The sequence below is a fragment of the Bos indicus x Bos taurus genome, chromosome 2 (assembly GCF_003369695.1).
Source record: "Bos indicus x Bos taurus breed Angus x Brahman F1 hybrid chromosome 2, Bos_hybrid_MaternalHap_v2.0, whole genome shotgun sequence".
In the NCBI taxonomy this organism is placed as follows: domain Eukaryota; kingdom Metazoa; phylum Chordata; class Mammalia; order Artiodactyla; family Bovidae; genus Bos; species Bos indicus x Bos taurus.
Genome location: NC_040077.1, coordinates 5,631,239 through 5,659,073, shown reverse-complemented (window position 1 = coordinate 5,659,073; position 27,835 = coordinate 5,631,239). Strand labels below are relative to the sequence as shown.

Here is a 27,835-nt window from a genome sequence, read left to right as displayed (position 1 = left end):
TTTTTCATGAACATTTATCTATTAATTTTAAGTTCTGTTAAGTTCAGTTTTCCATCCTGTGGGTGTAAGTTTCTTTTTTTTCTCTTATGTTCAGATACATAATTCAACTGCTTCCATTGCTGATCACTGACTTTGTTTCAGTTCTCATCATTATGATAAACATCCATACACTTAAATCCTTGCCTTCTAGAAAGACTTTTCTTCTACTCTCAGTTAATGAGAGTGCCTATTAATATTTATCTTTACCAGCATTGAATATTTTCATTTTCAAAAGTATTAGTATGGTATGTTTATTGAAGTGCCTTATTTAATGGGCTAGGTAATAAATCTGAAAGAAACTGATAGCACTTGGTAGCTCTGAATTCAACAGAGTCCTAACAGCATAAAAAGCAAGACAAATTAGATTACATATGCTGGAATGTGCTTAGTATATAAAATTTTGTTTTAAACTATAGTGTAGTTAGAGGGTATAAGGAAAAGTCATTGGTGATAGCTACATGTCTATGGAAGAATGTATTTTAAACTGTGAGATCTGTATTTTGATCTAGATTGTAAACTCATAAAAGACATGTTTGAGAAAGAAGCAACTATAAATTTTTGTTTAGAATGCCATGTCTTATGTATAGACTGTACACTCTTTAAGCCTCGTAACTTTCTCAGTGACTAATAATGCCGGAATAGCCAAGTAAGTCTTTTCTTGACTAAGCCAGTCTTTTATTGAATAAGCATTTATCAAGCACCCATTATAAATACAGCATTATTTTACACAACGGACACACGTGCTGATGTCCTAACCCAGTGTTATAGAACTAATACCTGGAGTTGTCTCTTTGTTTCTCAGTATAATTCTTATTTTTCCACAGTCTAATTTTCTTGTGTTTCTAGTATTTAGTATTTCCTGTATTTCTAGATTTTAGACTCATGGTCCTATAATAATTGTATTTGCTCAGGTCAGTCCTTTTCTGAACAGATTTGGAAAAAAAAAATGAATGTGTGTCTGTGTATATAAAACAAGCATTCACATAGGTTTAAAAATAAAAAACCTTTTAAAAGTCAAAAAGCATTTTAATTGAATTGAAATTCCTTTTATAATCATATATATTCTGTATAAATTGCTTCTGAAGTATACAGTGGTACTTTACAGAGAAGACTCTAAATAATTCAACTTTCATTATCAACCTTTTAAAAATTCTTTGTTTTATGCTTTGAAAAAATAAGAAAAGAGAAACAAAAAGGTAAGATTTTTCTGTGTTAACTTCTTGGCAAAGAAACAAAGATTGTGTTTACAATCATTAAAATAGTAAATAATTTGATAATCGAGGCTCCCAGTATAACTGGGCTTGTGCTCGTGTTGACCAGGTTTCATACTTTCCTTTTCCTCTCCTCTTCTAATGCAGTACCTGTTCTATTACCTCCAAGGTGTTTGCAGACACCATGGTTCTCGGGCTCCGACTTGACGCTAATTGCCCTTGTAGGGGCCCCTGTCTGAGAAACCGCATAATGTCAGAAAGCTAATCGGAATTGCATAAACATTTATTAGAGAAGAAGATAATATGATGGTAGCATCAACATACATTTGGAAATGAGTGGAACATGTATGTATGACGCATTTATTCAGTGGTTTCTAAGATCACTGGCAGGAACGCCACAGTTTCATAGAACTGTTGCCCTGGAGGAAGCAAGTGGCTGGTGGCTCCATGCCCACTTCCGTGGCTCCTGGATGGAGGAGAGTGGATGGGGAACCTCTGAGTGGGCTTGTCTTTCATGACATGTTGCTTACATTACAGGTTGAAAAGTATTAAGAAAGAATTTCCCCTTGTTGGAAAAGACTCTGATGCTGGGAGGGATTGGGAGCAGGAGGAGAAGGGGACGACAAAGGATGAGATGGCTGGATGGCATCACTGACTCGATGGATGTGAGTCTTGGTGAACTCTGGGAGTTGGTGATGGACAGGGAGGCCTGGCGTGCTGCGATTCATGGGGTCACAAAGAGTCAGACACGACTGAGCGACTGAACAGAAAAGTTATGCACGTTGTAACTTTTAGCACTGTTGGTTCCATCATCTGAGTTCCACCACTATTTGTAATATTATTTCAGTGGGGAAAAGGTTTCTAAGCTTCAGCTATGGAAGTTCAGTGAATATTGGAAACCCAGCCTATTCAGGAGCTTGGTTATTCTAAACAGTTTCATTGATGCATCTGGCTATTGATCTTGGTTTAGAGAGAGATGACTCTGCACTGATTCTAATTTTTACAAACCTGTGACCCCCTTAAATCCTTATATTGTTTCTCTTCTTGACAAATAATGCAGGGCGTCACTAACAGCATGTCCAGTAAATTTCACTTCCTATTTTGAACACTTTGTGGAAAATTCTGAAAGAGATGGGAATACCAGACCACCTGATCTGCCTCTTGAGAAATTTGTATGCAGGTCAGGAAGCAACAGTTGGAACTGGACATGGAACAACAGACTGGTTCCAAATAGGAAAAGGAGTTTGTCAAGGCTGTATATTGTCACCCTGTTTATTTAACTTATATGCAGAGTACATCATGAGAAATGCTGGACTGGAAGAAACACAAGCTGGAATCAAGATTGCCAGGAGAAATATCAATAACCTCAGATATGCAGATGACACCACCCTTATGGCAGAAAGTGAAGAGGAACTCAAAAGCCTTTTGATGAAAGTGAAAGTGGAGAGTGAAAAAGTTGGCTTAAAGCTCAACATTCAGAAAATGAAGATCATGACATCCGGTCCCATCACTTCATGGGAAATAGATGGGGAAACAGTGGAAACAGTGTTAGACTTTATTTTTCTGGGCTCCAAAATCACTGCAGATGGTGACTGCAGCCATGAAATTAAAAGACGCTTACTCCTTGGGAGGAAAGTTATGACCAACCTAGATAACATATTCAAAAGCAGAGACATTACTTTGCCGACTAGGTCCATCTAGTCAAGGCTATGGTTTTTCCAGTGGTCATGTATGGATGTGAGAGTTGGACTGTGAAGAAAGCTGAGCACCAAAGAATTGATGCTTTTGAACTGTGGTGTTGGAGAAGACTCTTGAGAGTCCCTTGGACTGCAAGGAGATCCAAGCAGTCCATTCTGAAGGAGATCAGCCCTGGGATTTCTTTGGAAGGAATGATGCTAAAGCTGAAACTCCAGTACTTTGGCCACCTCATGTGAAGAGTTGACTAATTGGAAAAGACTCTTATACTGGGAGGGATTGGGGGCAAGAGGAGAAGGGGATGACAGATGCTGCGATTCATGGGGTCGCAAAGAGTTGGACACGACTGAGCGACTGATCTGATCTGATCTGATTGGATTTTTTTGGTTTGGATAAATTCACAAGATAATAAAAAAAATTTTAAACAATTTTTTTCCATGCTATACTATGAACCATTGCTTGTACCTCACACTGGGCTTGTTTTAAGACAGGAGGTTTATTTGAGAGAGAGAAGGAAATGAGGTTCTGGGCCTTGCTTCAAATTTATACTGTAACCTCTTGACACAATATTTAACCAAAAGCCTTAAAGGAATTAATAGAAATCTGTTTCTATGATAGCTGATAACGTCTGAGAATCTAAATTACAGTTTTTAAAATTGATATTTAAGTGTGTCTTTCACAAAGTAGAAGTGAAAATCCACTTGGCTTTAATCACTAAAACCTTATTTAAGGTTAAAGTCTATTCTGCCTCTCTTCTTCTTGAGATGAAAATAATTTGTTCTTTTCACCATCTTAGCAAGTGAAGGAAAATATGTTAGAGATAGTTTCATCTCCTTTCTTTCACATTTACTATGTTACAAATATAATTAAAATGTTCCTAAGGGGGCTGTATTTTAAATGGATAGTTATTTCTTGCCTGGTTTACTTAATTATTCTAGTTCATAATCCAACAATGTATCCTCTAATGAGCCTGTGCACCTCCTCCCCACTCCGCAGCTAGGCTGTAGTCATGGGAATGGTTATGGATGTAAATTCATGAGCAATGATGGATAAAATACTAGCTGGGTGCCAGGGTTCAAGGGTGGTGCCAGAGATTACCACGAGAACACTTGGGAAGAATGCTTTTGGAGTAATGGCAAAATAAGACCCAGAGTTGTAATGAAATATCATACCCTGGAATAAGATCACAGCCACCACCACCGAATTTTCCTATGTTGCTTTTGAGTTAGAAAAATTGCTTTTTCATACATTATTTCATTTAAGCCCCAGAATCCCTCTGAGAGTTAGTTGACTTGGGTTTGTGTTTTCAGTCTCCATTTTATACTGAGGAAAGGGAGGCTGAAAGAGGCACTGCTATGTCAAAGCCAAGAGAGCAACTGGGACTTCTCTCTGCACTTCCTAAAATAAATGTCTGCCATTTTAAGCCTTAGTAAAACCTTTAGAATCTTGCCATCAGGTGTTTGTAAAAGATAACCAATATTTATTGAGAGCTTAAGAGTAAAGGTGGGGAAAGCAATGGCACCCCACTCCAGTACTCTTGCCTGGAAAATCCCATGGATGGAGAAGCCTGATAGGCTGCAGTCCATGGGGTCGCTAAGAGTCGGAGACAACTGAGCAACTTCCCTTTCACTTTTCACTTTCATGCATTGGAGAAGGCAGTGGCAACCCACTCCAGTGTTCTTGCCTGGAGAATCCCAGGGACGGGGGAGCCTGGTGGGCTGCCATCTATGGGGTTGCACAGAGTCGGACACGACTGAAGCGACTTAGCAGTAAGAGTAAAGGGCAATATACTAAGTCCTGAATTCTTCCCTCGAGATGTTTATGATCTAGTTGGGGCACACAGGAAATATCTATTAAAATAGCAGTAAAATCACCCCTAAATCATGCAACAGCTCAGGTGTGAGAGCAACCTCCAGAAGTTGAGGAAGGAGTCAGGAAAATACTGCCAGTTTATTTGATTTCCAGACATTGTAAAAGATCGCATTAGATTCATAAATTTCTGCTACAATGGTTCCATCACAGGATATTAGTATTTGCAATTAGTGTTAAGTGCAGTTGTTGTTGTTTAGTCGCTTAATCATGTCTGACTCTTTGTGACCCCATAAACTGTAGCCCACCAGGCTCCTCTGTCCATGGGATTTCCCAGGTGAGAATACCGGAGTGGGGGGATCTTCATGACTCAGGGGTCAAACCCACATCTCCTGCATTGGCTGGCAGGTTTTTTACCATTGAGCCACAGTACAAGAAAAGATCAAATGTTAGGAAATCCTTAGTAGAGGTTGCAGTAACAGAATGCTGCCGATCTGCTTTCCATACTGAACCTCTGACGATCATTGCAAAATACAGATGTGGTCATTCTGCCCTCCTCTTCTCTTTCGTGGCTCTCCATTATGCTCAAAATAAATAACATGCATACATTCTTACAGATTGGGCGCCGTGCTAAGAGTTCAACAGGCATCATCATTTTTTTCATCCTCACGGCTACCCTAATGGAAAAATATCCATGTATTCCACATGTTGTAGATGAGGAAGAATAAGACTTGGAGAAGCTGGAAGCCTTCCCAAAGCTACAGAGCTTGACGGTAGCAGAGGGAGGCGCTCAGTCTCTGCCCGTCTCACTTCCCACTCAGGAACGCCTTGGCATCGTGCTCAGCCCCTCCCCTGTGCCTCCTCTGTGGGTGTCTCTTACTCATCCTTTAAGACTCCCACTCTGTTAAGACCCACCCCAGAGACTCCTGTGTTGCCCACACTTGCCCCTGCCCTTTGGCTGACCACTGGATTCAATAGCAGGGCAGCAGGTTCTTCACTGTTTGAATTGTTGCTCACCAAGCATGCATCCCATCTAATAGTTGATGCTAGATTTATATTTGTGGGGTTAAAAAAAAGAATGTCTTCATTGCTGTTGTTTAGTCACTAAGTTGTGTCCAATTCCTTTGCGATCCCGTGGAGTATAACCTACCAGGCTCCTCCCTGTCCTTAGGATTTCCTGAGAATACTGGAGTGGGTTGCCATTTCCTTTTCCAGGGGTCTTGCCAACCCAGGGAGCAAACCCGAATCTTCTGCATTGGCAGGCGGATTCTTTACCACTGAGCCACCAGGGAAGCCTTTTATCTTCATTATCAGTCCCTAATGTAGTATTTTGTATTCTGTCCATTCATCCCATAGCTTACTACTTGAGGCCTCCTGTAAGCTATTACTGTCTGCTCGCCTCATCAGCCCCAGCGTTAACCTTGTAAGGAAGTCTTGCTGTCTTTTCTTTCCCTCATCCCGGAGTAGTTTTCTCATCCTCTTTGCCTAAAGCCTAACCCTGCACATCTGTCAAGGGTCAGGTTAAGTCCTTCATCCTCTTGACAGCTCCCATCTGGAATCTGGGCTCTCTTCTCTGAACTCCGGAAGCACGCCTGTTGTCAGTAACATTTTTTGATTTTGCAGTGTTCTGTGGCTTCTGTTATTCTTCTGACTTGTCATTTAAACCTTCCTTGTGCTTTGGGCTCACCTTTTAACTATGAAGTCTTTGAGACCCAAGACCAGGTCTTTGGCTCCCTGTCTAGTAGCTGCCCTGCGTGTCAAGAGGCAGTGGCTGCTAAGAGAAGAGACTTCGCAATTTGAATCCCAGATCTGCCACTTATTCCCTTGGGGTAATTGTTTACCTTCTTTCTTTCTCAAGTTCCTCATCGGAAACGTGGGGGAAGTAATCATATTGCCCCAGAGAACTGTTGTGAGGAATAATGAGTTAGTCCATTTTAAGCCCACAGCAAGTGCTCTTTAAGTGTTGTGTTTTATTTAGTAATAATAGTGAGAATAATATAGCCCACTAAGCTCCTATTAAAATACAAAAGCATTGTCTAAAGTGGGCAGCCGCAGGCTATGAATTAACCACCACTTGGATCAGTTTGTCCCCTAGCAGACGCATTTTGCTACAAGCTTGAAAAGGTCCACCATGAATGACAAGAAATGGCAGGTTCTGGGTTCTGGGAAGGGTTGTGGGGAGTCTGTGGGTAGCACTGAGCACCTGCAGGGCTCCAGTTGGACCCTGGAGAATCAGACAGGGTTGACAAGACTAGAACTGCTTCGGTTCTTTCACAATTTCATGCAGCCATAAAGGAGTCATGTCAAAATGCTCGCAGAGGAAAAGGCAGATTCCACAACAGGCATTCACCTTTGCGTACCTTAGTGGCCCTGCAGCATGTGGGACTGTTATAAAACCGACCTTATATTTCTTTTTCATGACGTTGGCTCAGTGTGTAGCAGATGCTAAAGCAGTCCTTATTGAAAAAAAGGTCTGTTGGAATTGACATTGAGTGCTGTGCCTTTAAGGAAAACTCTATTCTGGAAAACACTGGGGGTTGAACTGAACGGTTCACAGTGCACTGTGTGAATACCAGGATGCTAAGGCTCCCTGGTGGCTCAGACAGTAAAAGCGTCTGCCTGCAGTGTGGGAGGCCCGGGTTCGATCCCTGGGTTGAGAAGATCCCCTGGAGAAGGAAATGGCAACCCACTCCAGTACTGCTAACTGCTGCTGCTAAGTCGCTTCAGTCGTGTCTGACTCTGTGCGACCCCAGAGACAGCCCACCCGTCCCTGGGATTCTCCAGGCAAGAACACTGGAGTGGGTTGCCATTTCCTTCTTCAATGCATGAAAGTGAAAAGTGAAAGTGAAGTTGCTCAGTCGTGTCTGACTCGAGCGACCCCATGGACTGCAGCCTACCAGGCTCCTCCGTCCATGGGATTTTCCAGGCAGGAGTACTGGAGTGGGGTGCCATTGCCTTCTCCACACTCCAGTACTCTTGCCTGGAAAATTCCATGGACGGAAGAGCCTGGTGGGCTGCAGTCCATGGGGTCGTAAAGAGTCGGACACGACTGAGCAACTTCACTTAAGGCTCATTTACAGCGGTTTTTCCATGTCTGTGTTGGGAATAAATTGCAGCCATAGTTAAAGTTCTGCTCTATGATCTGAGTTGCTCAGAAGCCTAGTGAGTGGCCCATAAGAGCTGACAGGGTAGCTCTTTCCCCATCTGCAGCCTCAGTTCTGGTCTCTGGGCAGCAGTGCGTTAAGAGAGCAATGTTGCCAGGAGGGAATGTCTCCTTCTGGGTAAGCCAAGGGTTGTTTCCTCTCCGTCACCAATGGTTATGTCACTGCTACAGTAAAGCACACATCATCATAGTGTGTTGGTAGATCTGACCTTTGGCATTTGTTGTTCCAAGTAATATATTCAGGTTTAAGATTTTTTTCTTCAAAAGTTGAATCTGCTTCCATACTCATCTACTTGTGGGTAACTCAGTATATGTTTTAGCAGTTTGAATTTAAATATTTAATGAAGAAAGCTATCAATTTTAACAAGAATGATTTCATCACCTCTCATCAATAATTCAGAAATACCTGCTATTTTTTAATGACTTGGTGTAGATACTAGTTGAATGCCTTTCCAGGTTTTCACAGTAATGATGTTGATTACGATCATTAGAGAGTGCCAGGTGAGAAAATTTTTCTGATTTTCTGAAAAACAAAAGCCCCCCCTGCCCTCTTCATCCAAGTAGGATTAACTGCAAACCTATCGGAGAAGGCAATGGCACCCAACTCCAATACTCTTGCCTGGAAAATCCCATGGATGGAGGAGCCTGGTAGGCTGCAGTCCATGGGGTCGCTAAGAGTCAGACACGACTGAGCAACTTCACTTTCACTTTTCACTTTCATGCACTGGAGAAGGAAATGGGAACCCACTCCAGTGTTCTTGCCTAGAGAACCCCAGGGACTTCGGGGCCTGGTGGGCTGCCGTCTATGGGGTCGCACAGAGTCAGACACGACTGAAGTGACTTAGCAGCAGCAGCAGCAAACCTATATAAAGATTTTCCAGAGAAGTTCATAGATTTTTTTCTGCTTATAATTTAAAATGTCTTCTCTCTTTTTAAAAGTTTGTTTTAAAAAATCTTTAAGATTCAGAAGTTTAAAACAAAATATTAGCTTAATGGGTTCAAGTTGATGGACTGTTAAATAAACAAAATCTCTCCTAGGTTTGCAGACAGAGTAAGTACTTCATCCAACATATAAATATTCTTACTATTCCCTATACTTATTCTGTCAATCCTTATGGCAAATTAAATGTAATCTAAGTCAGCCAAAGCATGTCCTGCTTTGGGACACGTTTCAATTTTATTAAAACACAGAGGTTTTGGTGGAGTTCATTTGTTTCTTTTTTGTTCCTGATCTTTTAATTACACAGATGGCTATCAGTTAGGTTCAGATGCTCAGTCTTGTCCAACTCTTTGCTACCCCATGGACTGCAGCATGCCAGGCCTCCCTGTCCATCACCAACTCCCGGGCTTACTCAAACTCATGTCCATTGAGTTGGTGATACCATCCAACCAGCTCATCCTCTGTCGTCCCCTTCTCCTCCCACCTTCAATCTTTCCCAGCATCAGGGTCTTTTTCAATTAGTCAGTTCTTTGCATCAGGTGGCCAAAGTATTGGAGTTTCAGCTTCATCATCAGTCCTTCCAAGGAATATTCAGGACTGATATTCTTTAGGATGGACTGGTTGGACTTTAGGATGGACTCCTTGCAGTCCAAGGGACTCTCAAGAGTCTTCTCCAACACCACAGTTCAAAAGCATCACTTCAGGGCTCAGCTTTCTTTATAGTCCAACTCTCAAATGCATACATGACTACTGGAAAAACCATAGCTTTGACTAGATGAACCTTTGTTGGCAAAGTAATATCTTTGCTTTTTAATATGCTGTTGGTCATAAGTTTTCTTCCAAGTAGCAAGCGTCTTTTCATTTCATGGCTGCAGTCACCACCTGAAGTGATTTTGGAGCCCAAGAAAATAAAGTCTCTCACTGTTTCCATTGTTCCCCCATCTGTTTGCCATGAAGTGATGGGACCAGATGCTGTGATCTTAGTTTCCTGAATCTTGAGTTTTAAGCCAACTTTTTCACTCTCCTCTTTCACTTTCATCAAGAGGCTCTTTAGTTCTTCTTCACTTTCTGCCATAAGGGTGGTGTCATCTGCATATCTGAGGTTATTGATATTTCTCCCGGCAATCTTGATTCCAGCTTGTGCTTCATCCAGCCCAGCATTTCTCATGATGTACTCTGCATATAAGTTAAATAAGCAGGGTGACAATATACAGCCTTGACCTACTCCTTTCCCAATTTGGAACCAGTTTGGAACCAGTCTACAGATGGCTATAGTTATACTTTATTTTGTTTCTGTATTCACAATGTGGATTATCTCAGTTCCTTTTCTTCAGTATCTAAGGATGACCTGAAAATTTTAGTGTCTAAACACTAATATCCTGAGTTGAAACAAAAAGTTTTTGTTTGTATTTTTAGATTTGAAGTTCATATAAAAAAGTTACTGAATGTGACATTCATATAACAGGTACTGAATGTCATATTACATGAACATTTTCGTCACTACTTTGCATTGGTTGATACTCTGAGAACTACTTAACACCTGGACTCAGGTACCAAGAGAAACCTTTCATAACCTTATGATAATCAAAAATCATTTGAATCTGATGGAGAGGAAAGAATGGTTTAGGGGAAAGTCACTCATCAAGGTTTAAATCAACCTCCTAATGTAAGATATTTTGCAACTTTGAATTACTATTTGGGCATTAGTTCTTCATCATCCCTTGAACAATTTGGAAATTATGCTTTTTAAAGGCAACTTTGTGTCCTTCTCTGACCCACTTGTTATAGAATCAGCAGTTGATTTATGGAGAATAATTAAATAAAGGCCACCTGGCTAGAATTCGTGCAGTTAGAATTTGATCTGTACAAATCTGAAAACTCTTTTTAGTCTGTGATGGAAGGATACTAGTAACTGCTTTTGATTATTATCTTTCAAAAAAACATAGCTCTTACAACTGCATAATTATTTTTTAGCTTTGATTTTTATTTTTAAAATGAGTTATGTATATACAAAGCTTTTTTAAAAAACTGAGCAAGTTTGCAAGGCTTTTTTTTTTTTTTTAATTAGACTTTTTATACCATCTTGCCTCATTTCTTCTCTCAGAGGCAAATATTAATACATTCTCTGCTTTTAAGGGGAGAAGGCAAAGGCACCCCACTCCAGTACTCTTGCCTGGGAAATCCCATGGGCGGAGGAGCCTGGTAGGCTGCTGTCCATGGGGTTGCTAAAAGTCGGACAGGACTGAACAGCTTCACTTTCACTTTCTGCTTTTAAGGTGATTATTCTGATATTTACCAGTGTGTTTTGAAATAAAAAGCTGGTATTCTGAGTTCGTGGTTTTTAAATGAAGGCATTATCTATTGTTTTCCCACAGTGGAAGATACAGAGCTAAGTGTCCATCCTGCCTCGGCTCTCTATGCGCATTCAGCCTTCTCATTTCCCTGTTTTCTTCATATAGGTACGTGGCAGTTTTGAATAGTTTACTACTCACTGCTTACATTACTGTGACCATGTAGCTGAGACATGTATGAATAGCGAAGTATGATTATTTGTCTTTTCCTGTGCAACTTTTTGTTTTCTTATAGGGTTTTATTTACTTTTCTCTACACTTACCAGTAATTAATCCCTAAACTCTCAGCAATGGTCTGACCTTAGGACATTCAGAGGTACTGGTATCCTGGCGATGTCACTTTGCTGACAAAGCATCTGCTTGGTGCCTACAGACCTGCCCCAGTGACACCTGCCCTTTGCGCCAGCCTAGGACCTCTAGCCACCAGCACACCATCTTTCCTTTGCCTCTCTCCTGTGTTAGTTCTCTTACTTTCTAAATTCCATGTCTTACTCTCTCTTGTGTTATTCCCTTGTTTTGGCGGTGCTCAACCTAAGAAAGGATATACGAGAGGTGCATTTGTTTTTTGAGAAATTGCGTATGTAAAGTGTCTTTTTCCCCCTATAAACTTGAGTGATAATTTGGTTGGGAATAGCTTCCAGGGTTATTGCTGGGACTCCTGAAGCCATTCTGGTTCCTGGTCCTTAGTATGTGACACATTTTATCCTCTAAGAGTTTGTAGGACTATCCGATTGTTCTCAAGTTCTGAGAGCTTGCTCATGTGCTTTGGCTTGGGTCTGCTTTATCCACTATGTCAAGTACTCCATGGTCATTTCAGACAGCTCATATATTTCAGTTCTGAGAAATTTTCTTGAATTAAAGAATTCCCATCTCTTCATTTTCTCTGTTTTGTCTCAGAGTTGCAGTTTTTTAGATACCTGTCTTTCTGGGTGATCCTATAATTGTCTTTTCTCTTGTACTTTCATCTCTTTTCTTTTTATATTTTAAGTCTTTAAGTTCATTTTTGTTTCTGTGCTTCACTTTATTTTTTTAATTTTATTTTTAATTGGAGGATAATTGCTTTACAATGTTGTGCTGGTTCTGCCATACAAAAATGTGAATTAGCCTTGAGTATATGTGTGTGTATGTATGTATATATATCCCCTCCCTCTTGAACCCCCTTCCCACCCCACCCCACCCCAAGTTAATTTTCTGTTGAAAAATAATATAGTTCACTGACTTCTTACAAAGTGAACACTTCCATTTAATAAAAGATCCAGATTAAAAAAGAAAACAATTATCAGGACCCCAGACCTTCTTCTAGCTACTACCTCACCCCAGGGTAACTGCTATCTTGAGTTTTTAAAATTAACCTGTTTTATTCTGAGATAATTGTAGATTCACATACAATTATAGGAAATAATACAGAGAGAGCCCATTGATCCAGTACCCACTTTTCCCCAGTGGTAACATCTTGCAAAACCATTAGGAGAACAGCTGACATTGATACAGTCGAGATGCAGAGCACTTTCAGGGCACCAGAGCCCTCCTGTCACACTTTTGCAGCCATCTCCTCCCCCTCCCACACCACTCCTGGTGAGCCCCAGCATTCTCTCTTGTGTTCTCCACACCAGTACTTCTGTTACTCCTAGGATGGTCTGTGAATGGAATCATGGAGTACATCATCTTTTGAGATTGGCTTTTTTCTCTCTTTTTAATTCTCTGGAGATTTATTCAGGTTACTGTGTCAGTCATTTATTCCCTTTTATTGCTGAACAGTTTTCAGTGGTATTGAGGTGCCACGGTTTGTTTAACCATTCATCCGCAATGGACACCTACGCTGTTTCCAGGTTTTGGCTATTACAATAAAGCTGCTTTATTTGTGAACAGGTGTTTGTGTGAAAATAAGCTTTCACTTTTCTGGGATAAATGCCCAAAAGTGAAATTGCTGGGTCACTAGTCACTGTTTAAATTTATAAGAAATTGCCAAACTGCTTTGCAGAGTGGCTGTACCATTTAACATCCCTAACAGCAATGTATGAATGATCTAATTTCTCTTTATTGATGTTAGAATTTGGTGTTGTTACTATTTTTTATTTTATCCATTCTTATAGATACGTAGTGGTATATCATGTTTTTAACTTATGTCCTAATGGTTAGTGACAATGAACATTTTTTCACAAGTTTATTTGCATCTGTATATCCTATATATTCTCTTTGATGAAATGTCTCTTCATGTCTTGTCTGTTTTTTAATTGGATTGTTTGGTATATTTTCTGTTGAGTTTTGAGAATTCTTTACATATTCTAGATACTACTAGCCCTTTGTTGAATATGTGGCTTGCAAATATTTTCTCCCAGTCTACAGCTTGTCTTGTCTTGTCTTTTTTGGCTGTGATGAGTCTTCGTGTGGTGTATGGGCTTAGCTGCCCCTCAGCATATGGAATCTTCCTGGACCAGGGATTGAAACCACTTTTCCGGCACTGGAAGGCAGATTCTTTACCACTGGGCCACCAGGAAAAGTCCTCTTTTCATTCTTTTAATAGAGTCTTTCCCAGAGCAAAAGTTTTTAATTTTTAAAAAATCAATTTATTTTTAATTGGAGAATAACTGCTTTACAATATTGTGTTGGTTTCGGCCAAAAGTTTTTAATTTTGATAACGTCTAATTTATCAATTTTTCCTTTTATGAGTCATGCTGTTGGTATTAAGTCTAAGAACTGTTTCCCTAGCACTAGAATCTAGGGGTCTTTTTCCCCTAAAAGTTTTATAGTTTTTCATTCAAATCCATGATGTGTTTTGAGTGAGTGTTCATATAACGTATGAGCCATTTATTTTTTGCCTACTGATGTCTAATTGCACCAGCACTGTTTGTTGAAAAGGTCATCATCTTTCTCTCACCAAATTGTTTTTGCATCTTTGTCAGATATCACTTGGACATGTTTGCATAGATTTATTCTCGGGCTCTCTGCTCTGTCCCACTCATCTATGTGTCTGTTCTTCTGCCAGCATCACACAGCCTGATTAGTATGTGGCTAGGTGATAAATCTTTTTCAATGTTGCTTCCCTGGTGGCTCAGATGGTAAAAGCATCTGCCTGCAATACGGGAGACCTGGGTTCGATCCCTGGGTCGGGAAGATCTCCTGGAAAAGGAAATGGCAACCCACTCCAGTATTCCTGCCTGGAGAATCCCAGGGACGGAGGAGCCTGGCAGGCTACAGTCCATGGGGTCCCAAAGAGTCAGATACGACTGAGCGACTTCACTTCAGGTGATAAATCTTTTTCAATGTTGCTTTAAAGTGAAGTGAAGTCGCTCAGTCGTGTCCGACTCTTTTCGACCCCATGGATTGTAGCCTATCAGGCTCCTCTGTCCATGGCATTTTCCAGTCAAGAGTGCTGGAATGGATTGCCATTTCCTTCTCCAGGGGATCTTCCTGACCCAGGAGTCGAACCCGGGTCTCCCGCACTGCAGGCAGACTCTTTACCATCTGAGACACCAGCTTTAGCTATTCTAATTCCTTTTCCTGTTCAGACAAATTTTAGAGTGATCTCACCCAAATTCCCAGAAAGCCTTCCTGAGATTTTGATAGGGACCGTGTTAAACTTGTATATAAATTTGAGAATAATTGAAGTCTTTACTGTGTTGAGTGTTGCAGCCCATGAACATGATATAGCTCTCCATTTCTTCAGATTTCTTTCTTTTACTGGCATTTTGTAGTTTTTCAGCTTATAGTCCTGTACATGTTTTGTTAATTTATACTGAAATATTTCTTCTTTCTAGAAGCTTTTTATATTTCTTGGGATTTCCTGCATGGACAATTGTGCCACTGTAAACAGAGACAGTTTCTTCCTTTTTGATCTATATACTTTTTGTTTCCTGTTTTTCCCTGTATTGCACTGGCTAGAACTTCCACCACGACGTTGCCTAAGAGTGATGAGAACATCTTCCCTTCTTCCCTATCTTAGAGAAAAAGCATTCAGTCTTCCACCATTAAAAGTAATGCTACCTGTGGGGTTTTGTAGGAGATCTTTATTGAGTTGAAGAAGATCCCTTTTATTCCAATTTTTTGAGACTTTTCAGGAATGAGTGTTTAATTTCGTCAAACGCTTCTTCTGCATCAGTTGTTAGGACCATGATACCTTTTTTTTCCCTTTGCTTGTTTATATGGTGGATTATATGGATTGAATTTCAAGTACTGCAGCAGCCTTGCATCCTTGGAATAAATCCCACAGGGTCATAATGCACAATTCTTCTTGCTAAATTTTCTAATATTTTGTTAAGGATTTTCATGTCTGTGTTCATAAGGGATACTGGTCCATAGTTTCCTGGGTTTTGGACTGTCTTTTTTTCTGGATACTGGATTCTTGCTTGACAATTTTTCTCTTTCAGCATTTAAAAAATATTGTATTTCTTCTTGGGTCCGGTTTTAAAGAAACAAACATTCTATCATTTGAATGGTTTTTCCCCTGTTGGTAAGTTGTGATTTCTGTCTCTGCCCTCAAGATTTTTTGTGTGTTTGGTTTTTACAGTTTGACTATGTTGTGTCTTGGTGTGGGTTTCACTTGTTCAGAGTTCATTCAGCTTCTTAAATCTGTAGGTTCATGTCTCTTGCCACTTTTGAGATGTTTTCAGCCTTTGTTTCTTTGAATACTTCAGCGCTGCTCTTTTTCTCTTCTCCTTTAAGGACTCTGATGTCATTAATGTTCAGTCTTTTGTTATAGTCCCACAGGTCCTTGAAGCCCTGTTAATTTTTTTTCAATCTATTTTTTTTCTGTTGTTAAGATTGTATAATTTCTATTATACTTGCAGTTCACTGATTCTTCCCTCTCCTCCATTCTGCTGTTGAGTCCATCCATAGAGTTTTTGTATTTTGGTTATTGTATTTTCCAGTTCTAACATTTCCATTTTGTTTTTCTTTATATATATATTTCTTCCACTGCTGAGACTTTCTATTATTTCTGTTCTTCAACTTTCTATTTTTTTTAATTTGTTTCAAGCATGTTTGTAGCATGTATGTATCTTATTTATGAAAATATTAATGTTATATTTAAGAACTATTTTCCTCCTCATAGAACTTCTGTTTTCTCCATATTGATTTTTTTTCCTGTCTGTTTTGATTCCCTCTTTCCTGTAAGAGCCATTTGTTAAATGTCTTAGAATTCTTGGTGACTGCTCACATTTAGTGACAGGGCTTGTTAAGACCCTGAGCTCCTGTGTGGAGTGATTTGGTTGGATAGTTTAGTTGGGGAGGTTTCAATATCATGATTGAGAGGTCATTTCTCTTGGGTTGGTCAAATTCTCCAGGGAAGACCCTTCCAGCCTCTGAGAACCTAGTGTGGCAAGTGGGATAGGGCTTGGGGTCCAGGCCAGGGCTTGAATCTCGGATGTGTATGTTCACTCAGCGGCCCCCTCTTTTCAGTATGGTGCTGTAATCTCAGCTGTTACTGGTCCTCTATGACTCAAGAACTCTGTTTTATCCTCTCCAGAGGGATATCCTCTAGTTGATTGGCTAGCTAGGTGGAGAGGGGAAGGGGACTGAGCCTTCTGCGCTGGGGTCCAGACTTTCCATTAACTCTGTTGTTAGCAGCAACCCCCACTTAAACACATACCCTCTTACTTGCAGATAAACCTCATATGGCCAACCTGTGAGCCTTTGAGGGACTCTGAGGAATGAATTGTAATTTATTGTTCTTGGCTTTCCCCACTGTCAACCAGGGTTCCAGTTTTCTCAGATTCACCATTATTTACCAGTTGTCTATGTTTTGGCTTCCAGAATTTTATTTTATTGCTATTATGTACCTTTTAATTTTCACAGCTTGGATTATGACTTTAAAAGCGTGGGTGTTTGTTGGTGTTGCCGTTTGAGTCAGGTTTAGGGATGCAGTAAAACAGATGTGTTCAATCTGCCATTTTTACCAGAAGTGTCGTGTGATTTTTATACATTTTAAAAATGACAAATATTTCTTTGAAGTTTGAACTCAAACTTAAATTAATTTAGAAAATAAGTCCAAAGGAGAATGACTGTGTTTTTCAGGTGATGAAATAGAATTGGAGGTGCTGACTTGAGTAGGTGGAGGCACTAATGATGAAAGAAAAATAATAGAGAACAGTGAGGAAAATCTTTTAGCCTGGCAGCAGAAGGTTGGATTTTGCTTTTCCTTCAAGTTTTGTGGGAGATGAAAAAAGTTTTCCATGATTAAGAAAACTGTGATTTGGGAACTAGAGAGAGGTGATGGCTGTACAACATTGTGAAAGTGCTACATTCCACTGAATCATTCACTTTACCTGTGGCAGATTCATTTCGATATTTGGCAAAACTAATACAATATTGTAAAGTTTAAAAATAAAATTTAAAAAAATAATAAAAAAATAAAAATCTGAAAAAAAAAAGAAAAAAAATAAAATGGCTCATTTTTTGTTACATGAATTTAATTTTGTTACATGAATTTTAATTTTTACCTCAGATTAAAAAAAAAACTTAACCAAAAAAAAAGAGAAATATATGAACATTTTCAAAGCTAGAACTATGTTGACACCTGGCTTTTGTTGGTAAAAGATAATTTGACTTATTTGACTTATTACACAGGCCTCATTACGTTATGTTTCTACTGTCTGCCTGGAGCTAGGTAGAGATTTTTAAATGTTTACAAGCATGATTTTGGAAGATCTTCAGAAATTTACTTCTCATTTTGGGAAAAGGGAGAGCAAAATGTACTTCAAAGGGTGGAGTTATTTCTCTCTAGTAAAGAAGATGAAAGGAATTAATAGATATTTAATATGTACACCTCCTACATACAAATATACTCATTGCACCTTGACAAATCTTGATGTAAGCAAGACCTTTTGACTCTTTAATCATTTGTATAATAGAAGAAAAGGACATTCCGGGGAATGTGGCATTGTTCCGATAAGTTTATCCCTTTGTTATATTGCTTATCTTTCATATGAAACACCCTGTCTCATAAAAAGATTTAATAGCACTTTATTATCCAAAATGTGATATTTGGCAGTTTAGTGTGCTATACTAGAGTATATGTCCTAAAGCCATAATGTCGTTGTTTTAGTTGCTAAGTCATGTCCGACTCTTTTGTGACCCCATGGACTGTAGCTTCCCAAGCTCCTCTGTCCATGGGATTTCCCAGGCAAGAATACTGAAGTGGATTGCCATTTCCTTCTCCAGGGCATCTTCCTGATCCAGGGATTGAACCTGCATCTCCTGCATTGGCAGGTGGATTCTTTATCAATGAGCCATATGGGAAGCCTAAAATCATAATATTGGAGTTCAGATCCTTGTTGTGCACATGTGAGTTATTTAAACTCACTACGCCTCATTTTTTCTCATCTGTAAAATGGAGGAGACAGTAGAGATATTGTGATGAATGTGAATTAACACATTTAAAGGCCTTTCAGTGTTGTCTGGTGCAGAGTACGTGCTCAGTAAATGCTATCTGCTGTTTTTCTGACATTTTCTTAAACTACAGTCTATAAAAGCACATCTGGAAAATGTATGTAAAAAAAAAAAGAAAATGTATGTGATATAAGCAACGTAAGGACTACTTCCTTATCAGGATATCGTTGTTATGGCTGTAGTGACCAACTACAGATGCAAATGTGCGATTGGGTCCCTTTTTCTCATCACATTTGTAGTCGTGGTTAAGGGCTTATTTCTGTTTTTTTTTTTCCTAGAAACTGAAATGGTTTTAGCTGCCTTTATTTTCTAAGCATTCTAGACTTCATAGTGCAATGGGTTTGTTTGAAAAGTAAACTCGAGAAACTGTAAATACTGTTTACCCACTCTTTGGTTTAGATGTAATCCCTATTATTTGTACATTTTCCCTAGGAATCAGTGAAAAGATTGAGAATGAACCTGAAGAATGAACCATTAGAAGATGTACTTATAGCCAGTCAGTGGCCACAGAGAGAGCACTTGATTTTTGTAAAGTTATTTTTCCTTATCATTATTGTATGGCTGCAAGTGAATGGTGATAGTTCTCTCTCACAATTATTATTTTTAGCTGCAGTTTGAAACTCCTCTGTTTCCTACAAGGTGAAACTCTTATGTTTAAATGTTATCATTTTCATACTAAGCCTTCTTTTAAATTTTACTTTACAGATCAACAGCCAAAATTTTGAAGGTCGTCAACTTTCTAATGGTGGTGATAAGCCATGGCGACAGATGATAAAGTTGCCATCTTAACCGATGATGAAGAGGAACAGAAGAGGAAATACGTGCTTGCTGATCCTTTTAATGGTATTTCCAGGGAACCAGAACCACCTTCAAATGAAACGCCGTCCCCCTCTGAAACAGCTGCTATTCCCGAGGAGGAAATAGACTGGATAGAGAAACACTGCGTTAAGATAAACAATGATCTTCTCATTTCCAAGGTCTTTTATTTTTTCTTTTACTCTGCATATGGCTCTCTCTACCCCCTTTTGCCTGTGTATTACAAGCAGCTGGGAATGTCACCCAGCCAGAGTGGACTGCTGGTAGGTATTCGATACTTCATTGAATTCTGCAGTGCCCCCTTTTGGGGTGTAGTTGCAGATCGCTTTAAAAAAGGCAAAATCGTCCTCCTCTTTTCTCTCTTGTGTTGGGTTTTATTCAACCTGGGCATTGGATTTGTCAAACCCGCTACCTTGCGATGTGTACCAAAGATCCCCCCGACAGTTCATCCCACCAATTCAAGTCACCCATTCACTATCCTGCCGACGAATTCCTCCATTGTCTCTTTCATCACCACCTCCCCAAGAATTCGTGACAAAAGGCACCTGCTTCCTTATGGTGGGCCAGTGATGTCAGAAGTGGGGCCCAACGTCACAGAAACTGTCATCTTCTCGACAGCTCCAAACAAGACCAGTGCACCCACTCTGCAGACTCAGACTGATGAAATTATTGACCATATTGTGACCTTGAACTCAAGCACTGCAACCTCCTCTACCCCTCCAGGAAATGCAGCCAGGGAGACAACCACTTCTATGGTCACCACCACCAAGTCTGTACCTTCTGACCGAGTCACTCTTGTTTATGATCAACAAGAAGTGGAGGCCATCTTCTTGGTGGTCTTGGTAGTTGTTGTCATAGGAGAGTTTTTCAGTGCCTCCTCCGTCACAATCGTGGACACAGTAACACTCCAGTACCTGGGGAAGCACAGAGACCGCTACGGCCTGCAGCGCATGTGGGGGTCCCTGGGCTGGGGCCTGGCCATGCTGTCTGTGGGCATCGGCATCGACTACACCCACGTAGACGTGCTCATCGAAGGGAAGGGCTGTAAGCCGCCCGAGTACCGGAACTACCAGATCGTCTTCTTCGTCTTTGGGGTTCTCATGACCATGGCCTTGATTGTTGCTACTCAGTTCCGGTTCCGCTACAGCCACTTCAAAAACAGTGAAAGTAAAGGGAAAGAGGTAGAGATCCCTCAGGTGGAGCGGAACAGCTCCATGGAGTCCTCTGAGGAGACACCGACCGCCACCAGCCACTCGCAGGCCTTCAGCTTCTGGGACTTGATCAGGCTGCTTTGCAGTGTGCAGTACGGCTCCGTGTTGTTCGTGGCTTGGTTTATGGGTTTCGGATATGGCTTCGTGTTCACCTTTCTCTACTGGCATTTGGAGGACCTGAATGGAACAACAACTCTCTTTGGGGTCTGTTCAGTCCTGAGCCACGTGTCTGAGCTGACAGCTTATTTTTTTAGTCACAAGCTTATTGAACTGATTGGCCACATCAGGTAAGAGCATGCCTACTGTTGCTGCCCCTCGCAGTTGAACTCTATCTTTTCATAGTTTATAAGATCCTATGAGCACATTTATAATTTGTGTTGGGGGTAAGGTTTAGGTGGGAGTGGCAATTTCGGTTGCTCTTTCTCTTTAAAATAGAATCAAAAGGAAGGAAATGATGAACCTAGTTGAATTATCTCAATATATGATGTTTCCCCTCTGTATGCTAAGGGACTCTTACATTAAACGTTTTCAAGTATATAAGCACCAATTTAGTCGACTCTGTTACTCTATGGACCTTGAAGGGTCCAGCTGTCTAAGACATTTATGAAGAAGGGTTTAAGTAGATAAAGAGGATTATGTTTTTTCAGCCTTCAGTTATTCTCAGCTACTTGCTGATGCAGAAACACCTTGAACATTTGGTGTATTGAAGATGTCCATTATATTTAATAAGGCTGTGATGTGACCCACCAAAATCATTAATCCATGATATTACATGGAAGAGCATCTTATATAATTTTTTCTGATTATTACATGGGTCTCTGCATTTTTATCTGCCATGAAAGCATGGGATACTTAAAAATCTTTCTTCTACCTAAAATTTCCCATGTAATCCTTTTAAGCAGAAAAATCTATAAATACCTAGTATTTTTTATGTAAAGTTTCTTACCACTAATGTTTGTCTGAAGTTGTGTGAATAGTACCTTGCTCTTTATGTCTTTCTGCTTTGCTCTTGGCTCTAAAGTGTGGAGCCAGATACACTTAAACCTCACAGAAAGGCATGGCATGTCTGTCCCTAAAATTTGAAGTTGCTGTAATTAAAAGCAACCATGTGTGTTTGTGTGTATGTGGTAATCTTTAAATCTACTGTTTCTATGAGAAATTATGAAGGAGAAATAGATGCTGGCAAGATCTGAGAAACATTGATCTTTTTTCCTTTAATATTCCTTTGACTAACTGAAGAAAATATTTTCTATTGTCAGGTTTCAACCTAGAATCTTTCTTTTCCCAATGCAATTGTGGCTATTTTTCCTTGTTTGATTTTGCTTTGGGAGGCTGTGTCCCGTTCCTTCTCCGTCTCAAATCTTTGACCCCTTTGTTGTCACAAACAAAGTCAGGCACTGTATGGACAGCCACCAGAGACACAGGGTCCCTGAGGCACACTCAGTGGGGCCAGTCGGCAAAGAGCCTTCTGATATTATGGTCTGGGGTTGTCCTTTAACCTTGTCCAGGTCATGTTTATGTTGTCTGCGCTGTAATGAATTAGACTCACGGTGATGAATTTCTTCAGCTTGGTTGGGTTGTATGAGCAGGATCTCCTCTCACCTAATAGTGTGTTTAAAACCCACAGCCATTTATTCCCAGAAAGGTACCTTGTTAGGTCTTACTCATGAGTGGCTTTTCTAGACATCATGATTTAATCACTCAGTAATGTTAATTGAATGTCGACCCAGTACAGAGTGTGCATGTAGGTTTTATTTTCACAGAAATTGTTAAGGTCTTCATATGCTACGAAAAGTAATGTCTCTTCTACCTTTGGCTTTTGTCTAAAGTATATAGCTTTTTTTTTTTTAGTGTACAGCTTTATGATAGAATCCTAGCGGGTTTACTATTAGGTTTGGTAATTACATAAACTTCACACTTGTGTTTTCTTTTTATAAAAGAGAACTCATTACATAAAAACTCATTACATGAATGCTAATATCTCATTATATAAAAATTAATGACTCACTTAACCTTAATTTTCTAGTTTTACATACAAAAGCATCTTTTTTTCCTTAAATGATGTAATGGAAGAAGAAAGCTGTTGTGGTCACATTGTTGTTCCCAGAAGCCTACTGGGATTCCATCAGTTTGTGGTCATTTACTGCTTTTGGATTTTTATCCTGTTGATTCTGATAGCTGTGGTGAGATTATGCCCATGTGTTTAGGTAGAATGGATATGTTTCTTTTGGTGAGAATTTTTGGAGCCCGGTTAGTGGTGGTTGAGATTTGAGGGCTTAAAAATGTAGTGATGACAGTTTCACTTTTTAATTGGAAGAATATCATGTATTCGCTGATAAACAGAAATCATCTTTCTGTGAATAGCCTTTATGTTTTCCTTGTAGGATCATAAGGAGAGATCTGTCTGGCCCACATATATGCACTCATGTTTTCCAGTGTTCTGTGACCATCTTATGGGGGTTTGTTTATAGGAGGCAGCATAACCACAAAAATTGTAACTATCCTAATGTAGTCAAAAGTTGATGTATGGCAGAAACCAATACAGTATTGTAATTTTTCTTCAATTAAAAATAAATTAAGAAAACAGCAACAAAAAGAATTTTTAAAAAGTAGATTTTGTAAGTTTATATAGGTTCGTAGTAAAGAAACCATCATACCAGAAAACAATGTTTAAAACAGCATGTCCAATTTTGAACCACTTACTATTGTAACAGTTCTGCAGTTTGGGCCCCATTTTTCATTGACTAACGTATCTATCAGTCTAAACACACACAGAGTAAATGATTTCTGATTTCAATCTTGGATTTTTTCCCCACTGGAAAGTGGCTATCTCAGGTAAATAGGATAATGCTTCCTATTTCCACTAAAAAAGTAAATTTCTTTTGATTCAAACCCACAAAACTTTGGTATTTACAGCAAGTACGTTTCTAGGCTAATTTATGTAATGACAATGACTAGATTTCTTTATCTAGAAATATAAATATATTTTAAGGCTATATTCACGTTGTTGAATGTTTCAGCAACCATCAGTAGAGTTGTGATCAAAATACATTTTAATTAATCATTTGTTTGAGCAAACCCCAGGAGATAGTGAAGGACAGGAAAGCCTGGCATGCTGAAGTCCATAGGGTCACAAAAAGTCACACATGACTGAGTGACTAAGAAGAACAACAAAAATCATTACCATTTAATATTAGGCCATCACCTATGTTATGCAATTCAAATTGACTTACATTTTAAGGGACACACAAAAATCTACTCAAGCAATTCTGACTTTGACCTGAAATTCTTGTACTCAGTCAGTTTTGTCATGCAAATACTGTCTGGAAGCGATAATATATTAACCATCATTAGCCATTAATTACTACTAAATAGTTGCCAAGTATCCAAATGAGTTGGCTGGTCATTTAGGGAGGAGAGAGGGAAATACATGACGCTACTAGCAAGAGAAGGAACACAGACATTCCTGGTGGGTGCTGCAGAGAGAGCCAGAGCAGAGAGCGGGACGCCGGCCCACAGCTGAGGACGCGTGCGGCAGTGTTAGCAGCCTGTCACTGGAGGGATAGCCGGCAGCATCAGAAGAGGGCGGAAACCGCAGCTGGTGAGGTCGGGGGAGCTGACCTGGAGCTGGAGATTTAGGGCTGTGTTTATGACTTTCTTGCTTCGTATCCTCTCCCTTGCTTCTACCTGCCTCTTCGGCCTCATTGTTGATCCTGGCCCCCTTGGCTCGTGGGGCCTCTCCGCACCTCGCGGGGCACGGTGCAGGCTTCCACAAGCTGCTTCTCCCAGCCCCTGGTCTTCTGGGTCCACTGCTGCAGTGGTGCTCAGATGGTAGACTCACACTGGGAGAGCTTTTAAAACTCCTAATGCTCCAGCTACATGTAGACCAATTGCCTTAAGCTGTCTGGGGGTGTGTACCTAGGTATTCCAGCCAGGGTGGTAACTGCCAGGCTGGTGAGAGGCCCAGGTGGAGAATGAGAGGGTGTGAAGAAAGGGAAAAACCTTCCCTCTTTCATCTTGGGTGAACTTTGGAGATTGTTCCCTGTAATCCTTTCACGTGGTTCTTGCCCCGGCTTCGGTGATTTGCTCAGATGCAGGTGTTGACCAGTACTCAGCTGGAGACTGAGGGCCGCCCTCTGCAGGCCTCACTCGATGTGCTCAGTTCCCCGCTTTGCGGTGCTCAGCCCTGCTCCCAGACTCAGCCCTGCCTCCTGTCAACCCGAGTCCTCCATGCCCTGTCAAGTCACCGCTAACCTGTGGCTCTGTGCGCTGTGACCTTAAGCTCTGGTAATGCGGCTCTCACCCCCATCCTTCAGACCTAGGCCTTGCGGAGGCTGTCTGCAGCTTTCTCCAGGTTCTCTGGCTTCTCAGCTCTTCCGGCGTCTGTCTAACCACCCTGAATTAAGGTTGGTGCCTGTTTCCCTCATCATATCCTGACATCCACAGTCCTTAACTGCTTCGAACTTATACTGGCAATCGCCACAATGAAGGGAAACAATGGAAATAGAATAATTCAATTCTTGATTTAAAAAATAAAACAACAACAGAGGATGGACCTGAACATTTTTTCCTTCTCTTTTCTTAGTGGAATGTTATTTTTTATTTACAAAGTGACTTTACCACAATAGAAAAAAGATGATAAGGCTTATTTCTCATGTTGTCATTGTTATTCAGTCACTGAGTCGTATCCAACTCTTTGCCACCCCATGGACTGCAGCACTCCAGGCCTCCCTGTCCTTCACCATCTTCTGGAGCTAGCTCAAAGTCATGTCCATTGAGTTGGTAATGCCATTCAACCATCTCGTTTGAAATTAAACATGATCTAAAGGAGTAACTATTACTCTATCATTTAAAAATCAAAACTCTGCATACTTGTTTAGTTTAATTGAAGAGTTTATTTAGGCCTGGACAACCTAGATTAATAGGATGCAAGGATGAACACTAAAAGGAAGGGGGTTGGAAAAGATGGGGGGAGAGAAGGCCAGATGGGAGCTGGGATTAGGAAAGGAGCTTTATCCTGGGTGCAGTAGGGCAGTGTGGCAAGGTTCAGAGCCAAGGAGAGCCACCGGTGTTGATTTATTTGCAGCGCAGTGGGGAACTTGGAAGCAGAAGCCCACTGAGAAGTTTCTTAAAACAGTCCAAGTGAGAGATGATTAGGCCTGGAATATAGCAGTAGCAGCAGAGGTTCAGAGACGGAGTGTGGTGGGAGGTAGAATCAGTGGAACGGCTTGATGTGAGAAGTGATGGAGAGACCTTCGGGTTTCAGTTTGGGTGCAGTGGTTCTGCCAGACCCAGGAGGAAATCTGAGAAGATACAGAACAGAGGAGAGGGTAGAAGTTCGTCAGAATCCAGTCATGGGTTTGTTTACCTTAAAATTGAAACATCTCTGTGGGAGTGTCTAACAGACAGTTGACTGTTATAAAAGCCCAAAAAGAGGTTAGGGTTGGGAATACAGATTTGGGATAGTTAAAACCAGAAACATGAGCAAAGTGAGCAAGGAAGCCTTGTTGAAGAAGAGAAATGGGCTGAGGAAAATCAGTTATGCTTGTCTCCAAGATTCTGTTCTGAGTTTCTGATCTTACTGAAATGTTGGTCTCTTTTATGGTTTAAAGTAGGTATCCTTGTATCCTCATGTTTATGGGGAACTATATGATACTGTAACCTGTTTCCACATCTTGCTTCAGGAGCAAGTGCCTTTCTGAGCACCCCTCCAATGCCATCACCTGAGCCATGGTCTTCTAGACATGTTTACAAGTGGACCAAGGGAGACGTGAGTAAGGGAGAGGGAAAAATAAAGGGACAAGGAATGAAAGGAACAGGGATCAAGAGTAAGAAAATGGAGAAAGGAAATAGCTGCAGTCTCCAGGGAAAGGTCTCTTCCCGTCCTTATTCGTGAAAGGCAGTGTCCACAGTGTTTACAAGCATGGACTGGGGGCGTGTTGCTGGTGTAGAACTTGACTGTGCCTCTTGGAACCATGTGGCCTTGGAGAAGTTATATAACTTTTTGTATGTCTGTTTTGTCATCTGTAAGTAGGAATATCATTAGTATTAACCTCTTTTTCATGAAAATTAAATGAGATAAAGCACATTAATTGCTTAGAACAGTGACTTGCATATATTAATTCTCTTGATTTTTTTTATTATTATTTAGCCAATCTTCTGGTAGATTATGTTGCTTGATAACCACTGTGGAGACCAATTCAGCAGTCCATGGTAATGTACAAGTTGGACATTTCCTATGGCTTGATAATTGCATTTTAAGATACTTACCTGCCTAGAGAAACTTTTGCTGTGTGCAGTGCTTATTTGCTCAGTCGTATCCGACTCTGTGACCCCATGGACTATAGTCTGCCAGGCTCCTCTGTCCATGGGAATTCTCCAAGCAAGAATAATGGAGTGGGTTGCCATGCCCTCCTCCAGGGGATCTTCCCAACCTAGGAATCAAACCCAGGTCTCCCATGTTGCAGGCAGATTCTTTACCGTATGAGCCATCAAAGAAACTTTTACACACATGCAGAGAGACATGTACAAAGATGCTGCTTGCTTACTGCAGCTTTCTAACAGTGAGAAAGAGAACTGGTCTAAATATTCATCAGTTGGGGAATAGGTGCATTCAGAGTAGGATAGTCGTAAGACGGAATAGTATGCAGGAAAGGAATGCACTATATCAGTATGTCAACATAGAAAGCTCTCCAACCATGATGTTGAATGGGGGAGAAAGCAAAATAATACACAGTTTGGTGCACTTATGCAAATTTTAGCAATACGTTTCAAAAGTTATACATACTTTTATGGATATGCCTAATTGTATAGAAAAAAAAACACTTAAATTTATGGAGGGAAAATGCATCCTGAGTTCATATAGCCCTAGCTTTCTAGACAGGACATAAAAAGAAGGGGACTGGTTGGGGAAGAAAGAGGGCAGGGGAAGCCCTCCGTTTATCTGTAACATTTTGTTTCTTTAAGGAAGTACAGCAAAATATTCAAAGTTTCCATTCTTGGTGCTAGATATATGTATTCTCTCCCTTTTTTGGTATTTTCGATTGGAAAAGAGCTTGAAGCTTAGGTCTGTTTATAGTGAATCAATATAATTATCTTCCCATAAAGGAACCAGATATGTGTGTGAGAGAGAGTGAGAGAGAGCTTATGTTTGTTTAAAGCTGTATATGTTCTAAGGAGACATATTGTATCTTTATATATCAGGTAAAATAAAC

The 27,835-nt window shown here is 40.3% G+C and overlaps 1 protein-coding gene across 3 annotated transcripts in view; it reads left to right on the top strand.

Annotated features, from left to right (window-relative positions):
- MFSD6 (major facilitator superfamily domain containing 6) overlaps positions 1 to 27,835 on the top strand; it is an 89,243-nt gene that overhangs the window by 6,706 nt on the left and 54,702 nt on the right. For 2 of the 3 annotated variants that reach the window (XM_027555263.1, XM_027555279.1), the window contains exons 2-3: positions 11,233 to 11,316; positions 19,300 to 20,908. In XM_027555263.1, the coding sequence (XP_027411064.1) occupies positions 19,353 to 20,908 (1,556 nt within the window). In that variant the 5' untranslated portion in view covers positions 11,233 to 11,316; positions 19,300 to 19,352. The remainder of the gene's footprint in view (positions 1 to 11,232; positions 11,317 to 19,299; positions 20,909 to 27,835) is intronic. The other variant, XM_027555271.1, reaches the window with a different exon arrangement.